This window comes from Lactuca virosa, chromosome 6 (assembly GCF_052849685.1).
Source record: "Lactuca virosa cultivar CGN04683 chromosome 6, Lactuca_virosa_CGN04683_v6, whole genome shotgun sequence".
In the NCBI taxonomy this organism is placed as follows: domain Eukaryota; kingdom Viridiplantae; phylum Streptophyta; class Magnoliopsida; order Asterales; family Asteraceae; genus Lactuca; species Lactuca virosa.
This window is the reverse complement of record NC_136431.1, coordinates 156632679-156648035: the sequence shown is the minus strand read 5'-3', so window position 1 is coordinate 156648035 and position 15357 is coordinate 156632679. Positions and strand designations below refer to the sequence as shown.

Here is a 15357-nt window from a genome sequence, read left to right as displayed (position 1 = left end):
TATCCAAAACATCACAACTTACCAATTTCAAATGTACAAGAGTAGACTACATTTTACTCTACATTTGATAAGTGTTATAAACCTTTTTTAAGATTATGTCACTCAAGGTTCAATCTTGGAGTATGACTCTAAGACTTGTTTTGGAACGAAGTATGACTCATCTTCTTGATTTAACCATTTCAACAATTCACGATTCCTCTTCTTAGCCATACAAATGCACTAATATATCCTTAAAGGATCAATTGTGACATGGTTTTCATAATCATTAAGATGATCATAAAACACGATACTCAAGTACTCTCCCATCTTTTCAGATTGGAGAAACTTTTATCTTTCTGCCTAATTTGATTCTTCTCATTCGTTCTACCATACATTGAAACTTTTCCAATGTTTCATAATTATACTTAAACTTGTAAGCATAACCATATTTACTAAACTTTAGTAAATCATAACGAACAGTCTTATCGATCTTTGTGGTGGACCTCGACCAGTGCACAAGAATGTGTACTCGATCCCTTAGTCCTTCACTTGACTCACATATACATGTGACCAAGGAATCAGTCTTAATTTTCCAAAGATGAAAATTCTCATTCATCATACAATACAACTTGCATGATTCCAATTTTTTGTCCAATTGAAACTTGGGTGATGAGAATCTTTCCTTATTTGGTAAATTTAGACACTACCACAAACGAAAGAATCAAATTCATATTCCAATATTGCTATCAATGGAAACATATAAGCAACAATTTTTTCACAAATGTCATTATAAGGAAATTTTAAAAATAAGATAAATTTCAAAAAATTTCTTTATTTATAAAAATTACAGAAAACTTATCCTTACAATGCAGACATATGAAAACAATGTTGTTATCTATTCCTAAGCAATCTATCATAACTCTTAAGCAGCAGCTCACAAATTTGATCATCGAACCATGCGATCGAAATCCATCTCTTCGCGATCAGACTCAACATACTCTTCCTTTAAGTTTCCTTTCATTTCTTTGATTCTTCAAAACAGCAAAATGTAATTAATTACATCATGTATTAAGAATCTCCAAATAGGAACTTAATAGAGTTAGACAGTGGATTCTACCTGAAGTAGAGTCAAAAGTTTTGACTTTACCATCCTTGTGATCTTTCAGGTAAATATGGCAGCTTTGCAACCAATGTCCATTCTCTTGGCAATAGAAACATATGAACTCTTTGGGAATGACACATGGGAAAATCTCAGACTTAGCCCTTCTCTTTACCATTTGGTCAACCGGGTTGACTATGGTCGATCCTTTTCCATTGGGAAGAGAAAGCTTTTCTGGACTTCCAATGTTAATCATTTTCAATATCCATGGAAGTTTAGGAAGTGGATCTTCCAATCAAATTTGCTTTACCAGTGCCCCAAATAATTGCTGATTCAGCAGCAACAAGCAAACAGACAAGATCAATAAGGGTTATGTCGTGGTCTCCCATATAGTACTCCTTAAGGGACCCCGCTATATGACTTAGTAAGTGATTGAAAAACCCAGTCAACCTCCATCTTCCTTGAGACTTCGACACCCAACTCTCCCAGCTTGTCAATATGTAACTTCATCTCCAAGACGTGAGTACATACAAACTTTCCTTCTTGTCAATAGGGCTTTGAGTGACCTTGAACTTGTGGGTTAGGGAGAATAACTGGAGGAGGTGAAGGAAGTGAAGTTCCACTAAAGCACAAGGAAGGGATTAATCTTTCACCTTGATTGCCTTGTGTAAAATTATCTTTATAAAGAAGGTTTTTCAAAAGATTCGGGAAGACGATAGTTGTCTGAACTTAGACATTTATGAGGGAAAAATTCAAGTTTAGTTGATTTTAGTCCTTAATATAACACCCAAATGAAATATTAAGGCTAGGACCCAACACAATATTTTACAATTCAGAAGAGGGATGCCGTAATCCTATTGCAAAATATTTGAAGGTAGGTAAATGACGATTTACCAATTTCCACTATGAAAAACGAAATTTATCATTAGGTTTTAAATGGATTGAAACTCCTAGATCCTTTGAGATTCATTGAACAATTCAATGCATGTTTAAATCTCGATTGTGCCCTTCAAGTTTATGACTGGGATGCTGAGGATCACAAATAAGGTGTGAATAACCATGCAAATTTACTTGGTACTCTTAATGTCTTTTATCACCTAATCGATGTGCTGGTTAATCACACACGATCCATCGATCTATGACAAACATTAAGCTACCCTTTGCCACCCTTACTAGTCCAAGTTAATGTGTCGGTTAACCACACACACTCCATCAACGACTTGGTAAGGTGCAGAGTGTAATTTCATGGATTAGCACCGATTTCACATTTTCCTAAAGTAACTAAGATTGGAAATTTATAAAAGGTTTAGTTACTTTATATTTATCATTATAATTTTAATGAGAATTATAGTCTTTGTCCTACCCGTTAGGCTAACGACCCTCCACCAGTCAAGGAAGCGGTGAGTGAGAGTGGACATCCATTAAACCACCATTTTATAGGCAGTAACCTTATACCCCCTTATAGACCGGTTTCGTGAATGAGGCCGACCTACTAACGGTAAGACTGACTTTTTCTTATACATATATATATATATACATATATATATATATATATATATATATATATATATATATATATATATATATATATATATATATATTATTAAACTTATAATATTATAATAGTATAAGGGTTGAATTTTAAACTTTTAAAATTATAGGGTTTGGAATTATAGTATTAATGTGTGACTTTACAAATTGCAAAACTTGAGGGCAAGTTTTGAAACTCTTCAAAACTTTTCAACTTCATAACATATGAGTTTAATGGTACTTTAAAATGAGACTCTTCATTTTTCTATAACCTATGACTTTTAAGGATTCATTTAAATGAAAAACTTTTGGAATCCATAACTTGAGGACAAGTTATGGAGTCCATTAAAATCACCAAGATCATCAATTAAACTAACAAACATGTTCAAGTTCTTGATTAAACTCATATGAACAAGATAATTCAAATCAAACAAATTCCATGTAATTAGACTAATCATATAAACTAATACAAAACATGAAATTTTGACAATTATCTTTTGAATTGGATAAGCATGATCATTACCACATCAAAAACAGTTTAGGGTAATGATCCTAGTCCAATTCCAGCCTTAAAACTCGAAAATCTGAACTCAGGGGCTCCGACTCGTCGAGTGTATGAACAAACTCGGCGAGTTGGGCTGTTTTGTGAAGGGACTCGGCGAGTCCACTGTCCAGATAACAGATTTTTGATTTTTAAAGCATTTTCAAGCAAGTAGCATCAAATATAATTGAAAACAAGCCTAGGCTCTAATACCACTGTTGGGTTTGGGCATTCTGACACTCCTGAGTTGTACATGCAACCCTAAATACCTTGGATCTATGTTTTCTCTATTATACATGCAAACTTTCATTTTCCAAGGTATTACCCTAACTAGTATACAAAACTTTGATATTTGGGTAATAAAACAAGCTAGATAACATACCTTTTGTTGTAGCTTGTTACCCTTGATGTATTTGGCCTTTAAGAACTTAGCACCAATAGTGTGAATGCCTCAAATGAAATCACAACACACCTTTGGACAAAGGATGACTTTTGAGAGAATATCCACACACCAAAATTGGCTCAATGATCTTTCAAGAACTAATCGTAATTTTGGAGGCTAAGGGGCTTCTTATATAGTGTGGCAAGATTAGGGTTACACCATGTAAACCCTAATGTGCATGACCTTCCACATTCCTTAGGCTCCATGGGTTTAAACCCCCATGGATCATCCATGGGTTGTAACATTGGTTTAGCCCAACCTAAAGAATCATGGATCATTGGCCCACACCATAAGAATGAATGATTTACCAAATCAATCCTCATATATTTAATTAGTCTCTTTTGATCACAAAATTAATTCCAAATTAATTATTGATCAATACTAATTAAATTATATGATTTCATATTAATATATTAGAACTTATAATATATTAATAAATCATAAATAACCTCTTCTCAAAAGTCCATCCTATCAAATTGTCCTGGTGATATGCAACCCAAATGGACCATGCTACTCTCGGGTCAAGTATATACCAATTATAGTTACGGGCTTAGACACCTAATCCAACAGAATTACCCTAACATACAAAGAAACGAGTATCTGAAGACATTCCGACCAATAACTCAACAAATTCCCAAATCCCAAAACCATGCCCAAAAGGGCTTCTAATGCTCTCTTGACTTCTTGAAAATTCATCACAATGTCACTAACCCCATAAGCATAACAATGAGTGAATCATAACATATTGTCATATCTAAACTCTTACCCCAGATTAGGCGTACAACTATGTGATAGATCATCCAAGGATGATATTGTGTACCCTATGATTCATAATTTCTAGGACCAATATTCCGTTGTTGGTAGCCAAACTCATAATAGCATGAAAGATATATATGCCTAAGAGCCATTATAGAATGATATTTGCTAATGACACATGATCATATAGGGTCACACCTTATAGAACGTTACTACTCACTGATTATTTTTTAACAAAATTTGATTATTAATAAATAAAACCAACACTTGTATTTAAATGGAAAATTATTATTTATGAAAATAATATTTTCTAACAAGAAATAAAGAACTATTGTTTTTAGGAAATAATAATAAAAGAGAACAAAAACTAGTTATATTCATATGTTATGAACACACACACATACACACACACACACACACACACACATATATATATATATATATATATATATATATATATATATATATATATATGTGTGTGTGTGTGTTATGTACATTTATTTGGACACTTTGTAGTTTATCTAATTGTTATATGTAACTAACTAGTTATAAGCTTAAGTGAAATACACACCAAGATCCCATATGATCTTGTTAAATCCGAGAATCACCATGGGGGAATGGATGTTGCTTGTTTGACTTCATCTTTCACCCATGCTCTTTTAAAAGGTATGGCTTTTACATTAAATATTGGTACAGTGTAACATTCGATTCCAAGTATTTTCCTCTTTGATCCTTGAAGTTTAAATTTTTTTGCGAAAAAGGTCCCTTCATATGTTGGGCGTACGTTTAGGTACGCTTAGCGTACATGCACGCTTTTGGATCGAGGAGCTTAGCTAGGGACGAGCATAACCGGATACCTGTCTATTTTAGTAGGAATCGAAACCGCTCCCAGAACCCGACGGTTCTTAAGTTTTTGGGGCACAACGAGATACAAAGTCTTTATAAGAAAATAAAAGGACAAATACACCACTCAACCCATTTATAAGAGCAATTTGCCCTCCTGTGTTTGATCCATGAGAAAGCCATAAATATTTTTTTTCAGCCACCTGAGTTGGAGATATATAAAGATTCTTAAAGATTCTGCCACACCTAGCCTTCCAAATCCACCAAAGTGTACCGTAGAGTATGTTAATAAGTGTATTTCATTTTTAGGGCTATTTCCCCAATTTGCAATAAAATTTATTACATCTCCAACATTTTCGAGTTGGGGGATGGAGATATTGCACCATTTGATGAACCAATCCCAAACCGTAGTTGCAAATGGACACTTGATTCACACATGATTCACCTCTTCATCCTCTTGTAGATAATAATCACAAGTTGAAGCTCCGATATGCACTCCCCTTTTCAATAATTCGCATGAAGTTGGGATACGGCCTAAATTAGCTCTCCATATGGAACATGTGACCTTAATGGGAACTTCAATTATCCAGTTAATAATGATAGTTGAAGTAGAGTTCTGGGGGCGATAATACTCTATTTTGGCTTGACAAATGGATCGGTCTAGTACCTCTAAAAACAATTTTCATCGAACAGAAGGCAAAAGTCAATCTTTGTGTTAACTTCTGGTGCTTTATTGAATTTTTATTGACTGCAGTTTTGTCTTACCATTTTAACTCTTAGGGCATTGGGTTTTCTTAAAGGCCTTAACCTTTGCTATTGATTTGATGGTAGTAGGCGAAATTGGTATAGCAAGGGCATGAAGTTACATTTTTTCCCAACTTTAATATGCCCTTGGAGTGATGATTGATATTGGAAGATTTTTGGGTTTTCTACTGTTTGGTCTTTTAGGGTTTTTTGGTGTAAAAGTTGGGTGATTTTATTTTAGAAAGTGGTTGAGTAGTTGGTTATGGATAGATTGGAAATTTTCTTTTAGTTCGGGTGCTTGATCGTATTGATACTTTGTATTTTTTTATTTTTTTTGAATAAAGTTTGTTGAGACTGTGTCTCTTTCAAAAAAAGAAAAAGAAAAATAATATTGTTTTAGTCATGGTTTATCAATAGACAAAAAATTTCAAGTATTAACGGCTATATGACATAAATTATTATGTTATTATCAGAAAATGGTTATTTTGTCAAATATGTATTTTTATCATGATTAATTACTTTTTTATTTTTATAACATAATAAAGAAATAGACTTCTAATAAAAAAACTAAAATAATATAGAATATATATAATATAACATTAGTTGTTAAAAATATTCAAATTTGTGAAAACATATTTTTACAACTTAAAACTACATAGAACTATCTATTATTTAATTCAATATTATTTAATTCAATGTTTGAATTTTGATTTATGATGTAAACAAGTTATTGTACTGTAATGTACTTTCTAAAATCCTTAAACTTAATGTTATTTCTTTGATTTTTTTTCTAAGTAATAATATAACGGTTATAACCTAATAAATTATAAAAAAATATTTTTATTTATGTTGTAAATCAGAGATGGGCCTTTGAGTTCAATTCAACGATATATATTCAAATACTAGGTGTGAGACCCATGTATTACATAAGTTTATTTTAAAGAAAAACTAAATACAAAATTCTAAACATTTGAGAAGTATGAATTTATAAAAAAAGTGAGAAAATATTGAATTATAAAAATAAAGTGTTTTTTTCTCTTTTAAATTTAAACAAATAATTTAGATAAATAAATAAAAAAAATTAATGAATCTTTAATTTAGTAATTTTGAAATTAGAAGGAAAGTTCATTAATGAAATTGATATGCATTTATTATTGCATTTAAATATTATCTATAATTTAATAAAATAAAAAAACCATAAAATGACATGTGGAATAAACATTAATTTAAAATAACCATAAAATTACATGTGCCAAAATAAATGAGAATGTGACATGTGACAAAAAAAATCTTTATTTATTAGGGAGGATAATTTTTTTTAGAACAGAGTATTTACTTAGTGCTAGACCTAGCTAGTATATATAGTAACGAGGAAGACAAATACGGAAGTTTGTTGAGAGTGAGACCATGGATGATAGATTTTGACGATTTCATAGGTAGGAGCTTCTTCAAAATAACAAATGTACAACTACTATAAGCATCAATTTTGAATTTATATAATAATAAGCAACCCTTCATTTTCCTCTCAATTAATCATTACATGCCTCCTTTGGTGAGTGAACTCGTCAGTCTATGCTTTTTCATTTTGATCTCATCATATATATTATACAGTGCTCGTTTTTATGAAGAAACATTTCTAAAGATTCACGAACGTTCATTGGTTTGTTTCAAAACATAACATTGTCCATCAAATATAATACATATATGGATCCTTGTTATTATTGATCATATGTTAATTGTGAGATTCTAATTTGCGTCTTTTTTTTTCTTTTCTGGTTTAAGATGATTTGCAATTGGAAGAAAGATGTCGAAGATGATTCTTGCATGCATGGGAGTTACTGCATTAGGGTTCACATTAGACCACATCGTTTCTGATAGAAAACTATTTGGAGGCAAGTCTTTGTATTTCTAAGGATTTTTATCATTATATATGTGCATGATACAAGACAACTTCCACCATAAATGTGTGTTAGAGAGTTTAACTAAAATATATTTATCAAAAGTCAGATTTCCTATATCTTGTTTTTAGTTTTAGATAATTAATTTTCTACATATAAATTGGTTTCGAATAACAGTTTTATGTGTGTACTTTGAATAGGTACAACTCCAAAAACAATGTCCAAAGAGTGGCAAGTTGAAACGGAGAGGATGAAAAATGCATGGCCTCGCACTGCTGGACCTTCAGTCGTCTTAAATCCCATCACTCGCCAGAATTTCATCATCAAGTCTCATGATTCTTAAACAATTATAAACACCAAATAAAAATTTCAAAGCTTTTTGTGTAGTTATTAATTATTAAAGTTTAATGCTTTAACACCTTTGTGTTTCTTATCCTGATCAAAATAAAGTGCAAATAACAAATTAACTATACCAATTAACTATGCACCTTTTAATTAATAATAATTAACAGCACAAACAAGGTCTTTTTTTTTAATCATAATATTACCTTAACAAACATGTCTGGACATGAAATAACTCAATTTAAGATCATATATTTGTTTTTGACAAACAATACTAAGTATTGATCGAATTGGATGCTATAAAACCCCCCTTTAACTTTAAGGACTTTGTGTTACTAACATAATGCTTGTGGACAGGAATTGTTGGGTTTGTATATATGTTTTTTTTCTTTAATTTGTTACTATTAAGAATGCATACTAGCATCGAATTTGTAATAAGATATTTTCATTAAGCTAGAGTATAAAATCCAAAGTTTCCTCTAGAACGAATCATAATCTTTTAGAGGAAATTTCTTGTTATCATAACATAGTTGCACCAAAATGAATTTATTAAAGGGCAATATAAGTTCTTTCTAAAGTACATGCAAGTTTTATTAATATATTTTATGTTTAAATTATAAATAAAACATAATATTTCTATTTATTAAGAAAAAAAGGATGACATGGAGCTTAGGGGCATAGCATCTAGAAGAGAATCACATCACACTACCAATTGAATGCTTTGCATCTACGCGTAGTATTTAACGGCGAATCGTTACTCTTTAACATGCATGACAGACTAGGCAAATATTCATGTTTTGCCTTTATATTTTGAAAATCTTCTATCATTAGCCCCTAATTACGATTTTGTTTTCAAGGTCCACTATTTTACCCATTATTTAGCAAAAACAATAATCATACTTTGATGTTGGACAAATAGGAATGAAATAGCCGGTATGTTGAGAACCAAGAATCCAAAATGATATTTGTTTTCTAGGCCAATGACATAAAAACCTTTAAGTTTAACAAAATTGTTTGGTTTTACTGTTTTGCGTATTTTTGGTTCATTAAAGTCGGAGGTTTGCCACTTTTTTTTTTTCCAATTTCCACTTTTGCAAGTTTATTCGGTAAAACTGAATATTTCTGTCAAACTTAAGAGGTTTAATGAACCAGAAAAAAGGTAAAACCGAATATTTCTATCAAACTTAATGACTTTAATAAACAAAAATACGCAAAAATGTTAAATTGAAAAAAAAGTTGCAAAATTTCGGCTTTAATGAACCAAAATACGCAAAATGATAAAAACAAATATTTATGTTAAACTTAAGGACTTTTATGCCATTAAACCTGGTTTTCTAAAAAACATACCATAAATTGTTATTAAAAATTAAGTAGATAATAATGTTTTGTTTGATATAATTACTTGCCACAAAACAACCATTATATTTTGTTTCCTTTTAAGTTATAAACATGATAAATTGAAATATATTGCATTTTTAAATGTTTGTTTTGCAACGAAACAAGAAATGCAAGGGTTACTTGTAAATAACTATTGTTAAGAGTGTTCATTAGGATGAAAATCGAACTAACTAAAGCATGACCGAAACGAAAACCATAATATTAATATAATCTAATTACGAATCAAACTAATTTAAGCCAATATAATGTTATCAACGTGTCTATAAACCACAATTTTATAGCTTAAATATTATAAATAAAACTTAATGTTTGAAAGTTTGATATAATGATATATAAGATATTCATAAGGGAAACCTGTTTTAGATTTTTACACATAACAACTACTTTTATTTTGGGCAAAACTTTTAATATTTCTTATTCATTTTTAAGTATAATATTACATTTTTGTAACATCTATCGGAAAAAAATAATAATGATCCGTAGAATGTAAAGAGTTAAAATTTGATAAAAACATATTTTACATTGCATTTCTTAATTTTTTTTTTGTAAAGAAAAAAATGAAATTATTTTTATTCGTGATTATATGTAACTTAAAATTTAGAAAAAATAGACAAATTTTCATATATTTTCATTTCCTTAAATTGATAAAAGTGAGTACAAAGAGGACAATTGGACAAATATTATTGTAGTTACAAAATTATTTTTTAAAACATTTATAATGTAATATTGTAAAGTTTATTACTATTTAAATATCTATTGAAAATGTTATTATTATTAGAGCATATAGTTTATTTTGGTTTTTTAATCACGACTAATTTTTTATTAACTATATATTTTGCTTCCATTTGTTGTATATTTAATCTTTTTATTTGATAATATTTTAGTTTACTCTTATGTTATATTTAAATTTACTTTTTTTTTGCACTAAATAAGTTATAATAATATATTGTAATAAATCATTTGGGTTATAGTGAATTTGTAAGACATGCGAAAGATATTGTAGATAACATATTAATCAATATTCAAATTCCGATACTACTCAGCCTCTGTGGTTATATATGTTTGTCTGCAGTGACTTTAGAGGATAAAACATATGTAACGAAGGATTAATCGATGCGCAGAAGTTAGCTCGGAATTATTGTTAAGAAAATTTCCTTAAAAAAATATATTATAATATATTTGATTATATAAATAATAATATGAGGTAATATTTTCTTTTGAAATGTATTGGATTGAAATATGATATGTGATTAAAAGAAACAAGTCAAATAAAAGAACTTGATAAGTAACTCATAAGACAAATAAATTGGCTAATTTGAAAAATAAGTAATTCGTAGGGATGCCATAAAGAACACAATGATAAACTCTAAGGACTACACTTAAAAATAAATGCCAATTCAAAACTTTCACGGGTCTTAAACGTCCGTTTTCCTCCGATCTGAAGCCCTTAAATACTACGCTCCCCTCTGCATCTCCTTCGTATATCTCACGGATTTCGTCGGTGATCGACGGTCTCCATTTTCAAACGATCTCCGTCACTACTGCAATCGCCGGCCGAAATCGTTAGTCTTCCTTCTCTCTGCCTAACTTTTACATATATGTACGTCTATGCGTTGTTGAATCATGAATATCTACTTGCAATCATCTTTATATATGAGATCGGATCTATTAATGCTCAAAATTGTTTAGTTTTTCGTTATTTGTTTCGTCATTGTTCGTAAGATCGGTTCATATACTGTTTGGATCATTACGATCCACTTTGTGTTGGTAATTGAGATTCATTCGTATTTGATTCAAAATGGGCTTACTAGCGTTGTATCATTTTCTCATAGGAATTCTCTGTTGAATCGATTTGTTTCTGAGATCGATGTTTCGTTATTGTTTGGGGCATTGTATGACTGGTTTTGTTGAATTTTGTGGTTAACACTCCAGCATTACTTTTAAGATTTACTAATTATTGCGCAAAACTTTTTTTGATGCCTGAAATAAGGTCGATGTGTTGACTCGTAACTGAAGTTAGAGGCCTTTGTCTTATGTGTGTTCGTTAAGTGTTAGTTAAGTTATTTTAACATTGTTTAAAAGCATAATACCCCCTCTGTCCCAAAACATACGAGTTTTCACCTCATATGCTTTTCATTGAATTTCAGATATACTCATATTAATATCATTCTCCTATCATCACATTTCTTTGTCCAAACCAGTACATTAAAAAAAAAAAAAAATTCTCTATTGAACTTTTAAACAAATGGACCTTTTTTGTTCCTTTACTCAGTTAGATGCAATTTCTGAGGGTTTTTTTTTTCTCTAAGTAGTATGTTAGTGTTTCATAATGGTGATTTTTAGTGACATACACAAATAAGTTGTCTTCAGAATTTATGTTTGAGGACAAGCTCAATTATTATAGACTTCCTCTTTTCTCCATGCATATTGTGATATTGTATGACATATTATCATCTACAGAAATTTCATCATGTAATCAAACATCAGATTTAACAATCTTCATTTGAGCACTTGTGATATTTTCAGTGTTTCCCATTTGATATAAAGTTATTTGAAATCTTCTAAGTTTATGTTTGTCTCTCTGTTTATCAGATTAATCAAGATGGGGTTGTCATTTACCAAGCTTTTTAGTCGCTTGTTTGCTAAGAAAGAGATGCGTATTTTGATGGTTGGTCTCGATGCAGCTGGTAAAACCACAATCTTGTACAAGCTCAAGTTGGGAGAGATTGTTACCACAATTCCCACTATTGGTATATCTTACTACATTCATTTTCACTTTCTTATATCTTTCATGAAGAAAAAGATAAAAATCTGAATACTTTGTAATAAAATTAATGTTTATACTATAATGAACTTGAATCTTTGCAGGATTTAATGTGGAGACTGTTGAGTACAAGAACATCAGCTTCACTGTTTGGGATGTTGGTGGTCAGGACAAGGTAAAATTTTAATCAATTCGTATAATATGGGTTTCTTTTTATCAATTTTTTTTTTTTTTTAAAACTCCAAAATTGGATAAATATGAAACTTATTTGGTTTTTCTTCAGATCCGACCTTTGTGGAGGCACTACTTCCAGAACACACAAGGGCTTATCTTTGTGGTTGATAGCAATGATCGTGACCGTGTTGGGGAGGCTAAAGATGAGCTCCACAGGATGCTTAATGAGGTACTGCAGACATGATGAGGGCATTTACGTCTTTTCACATACAAGAGATCGAGACCAAGTCCCTGTCTCACCTTTTTCGGGTTGACAAATGAAAAATCTTTTTTTTTTTTTTGTCCCAAATGACACTCTGTTCCATTGACATGATCTGTAATGCATGTCAAACACAGTACAACATGTTCTGCCAAACACAGTACAACATGTTCAGTACTAATAAGTCCTGTCCCATCTTGTTCCACTTTTTGGGTAGAGGACAAAAAAATGCACTTTTTGGTACTGTCATTGACATCAGTCCCAGTCTAATACATACCAAAGACAAACAGAGTGTCTTGCATGAACTCTTATTTTGGAATTTGTTTTTTTTATAAATAAAATAAAATAAAATAAAAATGTGGGTGTTACAGGATGAACTAAGAGATGCGGTGTTGCTTGTGTTTGCCAACAAACAAGATCTTCCAAATGCCATGAATGCTGCTGAGATTACTGATAAGCTTGGCCTCCATTCTCTTCGACAACGACACTGGTAACCCAAAAATATTACAAATTTAATAACAGAAATAGCAACATACTTAATTAAAAATGTAAAGTTATTGAAAAAATATTTTTATTTTTATGTGACAGGTACATTCAGAGCACATGTGCTACCTCTGGAGAAGGTCTATATGAGGGTCTGGATTGGCTTTCCAATAATATTGCTAACAAGGTAAAAGCGTTTACATGTTTAAATCATTATCATTTTGTTAATGCAAGAAATAGTAATTAACTTTCATTCTTTTTTTTATTATATCACTCGACTTTAACTTTTTTTTTATTACATTGAGAAATTTAACTAATCATAGCAATGTCATTCGAATACAAAACAATTTTCACTGCTATAATTGGTAGATTTTCAAATTATAGTGTTCTAAAATGATGAAAATTGAAAGTATAATGCTACAATACAATCTTGTTATGTTGTGATCGTTTCCTGATGTAATATTGATTTTTTTTTTTTTTTTTTTTTAAATCAGGCATAAACAGGAGTTGGATTGTCTTGGGTTATAGATGTTTCTGGAGCTCCGTGTTAGTTTGTTTTGAGTTTTAAGATTTTTTTTTCTTCATTTTGTTAATGTTGGGAATGAAAAGTTGTCTCACTGGTGTTTAAATTTTAAATATACAATGAATTGAGATGGTTGGAATTGTGTAGATCTGCATTGCCTACTTTTGGTCCTAAGGCTATTTCCAGTTATAAAAAGGACATTTATGTCTTTTTGCAGTCATGAGATTGAGCGTGAGTATGACTAAAGCTGAGAAAGTATAAAGGAATTAATCAACTCTTCAAATAGAACAAATTACTAAAATCGTCCCTGTGGTTTGTCAAAAATTACGAGTTTGGTCCTAACTTTTATTTTGCACTCGGACCATCCCTAACATATTATTTTGTTTTGTTTTTAGTCCCTTGCAGAGATAAAAAGACTATATTACCCTTTGTATTTTTCTTTCAGTTATTATTATTATCTATTGATTATAAAAAAAAAGATATACATGGGTCCCAGCTTCAACCCCAACCCCATCCATCTAACCCTATCACCTCTCACCTTATCTCTCATTCTCATCTTAGTTGAAGAAACTGGGGCTCAACTTACCATCGCCGGAGCCACCGATGGAGCCACCGGAAACACCACTAGAACCCACTAAAAACCCATGGATCGCCATCTACTCGTTAAATGTCGCTTCTCTCTTCGTGCCACTTCTCTCTGCTCCATCTCTCTCGCCGAAAATCACCACCAGCACCATCGTCGGTTATGTAAAGGGTTTCCCGTTGATTTTTCTATACTCTCGTCTGACTCCCTTCGATTTCCTTCTACTCCATCGATTTCTATATACGTTGATGCTTCTCTCTACCCTTCATCAGCTTCATCTTCTCCGGAGGTGGATCTGCCCGAAGGAGACCCTGAAATCGATTTTATCTAATGGAGCTTCCTTCAACGGTGATAAATTTTCTCTCTGATTCATTTCTTTTAAAACAAAATTTCAAATAATGTGTCTGGATTTCGATGTGGAAGTGAGGTGCACAATGTCGATGACGTTGGTTTGGAGAGAAGATGCTGGTGAACAATAATGATTTTCAGTTTTTTGTTCATTTCATTGGGGAAAGATGATAAGATAGGAAAGCAACTACATAAATCAAAAACACCCGTATCTGTATCCTGGTCTGAATCCCAACGCGAACATTAGGTGGAGTTTGGTTTCATATTTGTTTTCAAGAGGACAAGCCCCAAAATTGCAGGTCTCGGTGATTTTTTTGTTCATTTGGTATTAGATTTGTATTTTTATAATCGATCTCGGATTTTATTTTGTATAATATTGAATCTGATAAGTTGAAAAAGGGCAAGGCGGTGGTCTTGCCGGAGAAGACGAATGAATGGTGGTGATGTTGGAATCGTCCAGTGGTGGTTGTCGGTGGCCGGTGGTGGTTTTCGATAGCCAGTGGTGGTTGTTGGTGGCCGGTGGTGGTTGTTGGTGGCTAGTGGTGGTTGTGTTACAAGTGAGAGTACGAGTGGGTCCCATATGTTTATAAATCATGTAATTAATTTTCTTTAATCAATAAATAATAAACAAATAATAAAAAAGAAACTGAA

General features: G+C 31.4%; 1 protein-coding gene across 1 annotated transcript; it reads left to right on the top strand.

The window, feature by feature from the left end:
• The first annotated feature begins 10994 nt into the window (after positions 1-10994).
• On the top strand, positions 10995-13921 carry LOC145119432 (ADP-ribosylation factor-like). Its single transcript, XM_079055098.1, has 7 exons — positions 10995-11134; positions 12165-12322; positions 12441-12511; positions 12620-12739; positions 13141-13259; positions 13358-13439; positions 13747-13921. Exons 2-7 carry the CDS (start codon positions 12175-12177, stop codon positions 13750-13752), a joined length of 546 nt encoding a protein of 181 aa, XP_078911224.1. The 5' UTR covers positions 10995-11134; positions 12165-12174; the 3' UTR covers positions 13753-13921.
• Positions 13922-15357: the final 1436 nt, after the last annotated feature.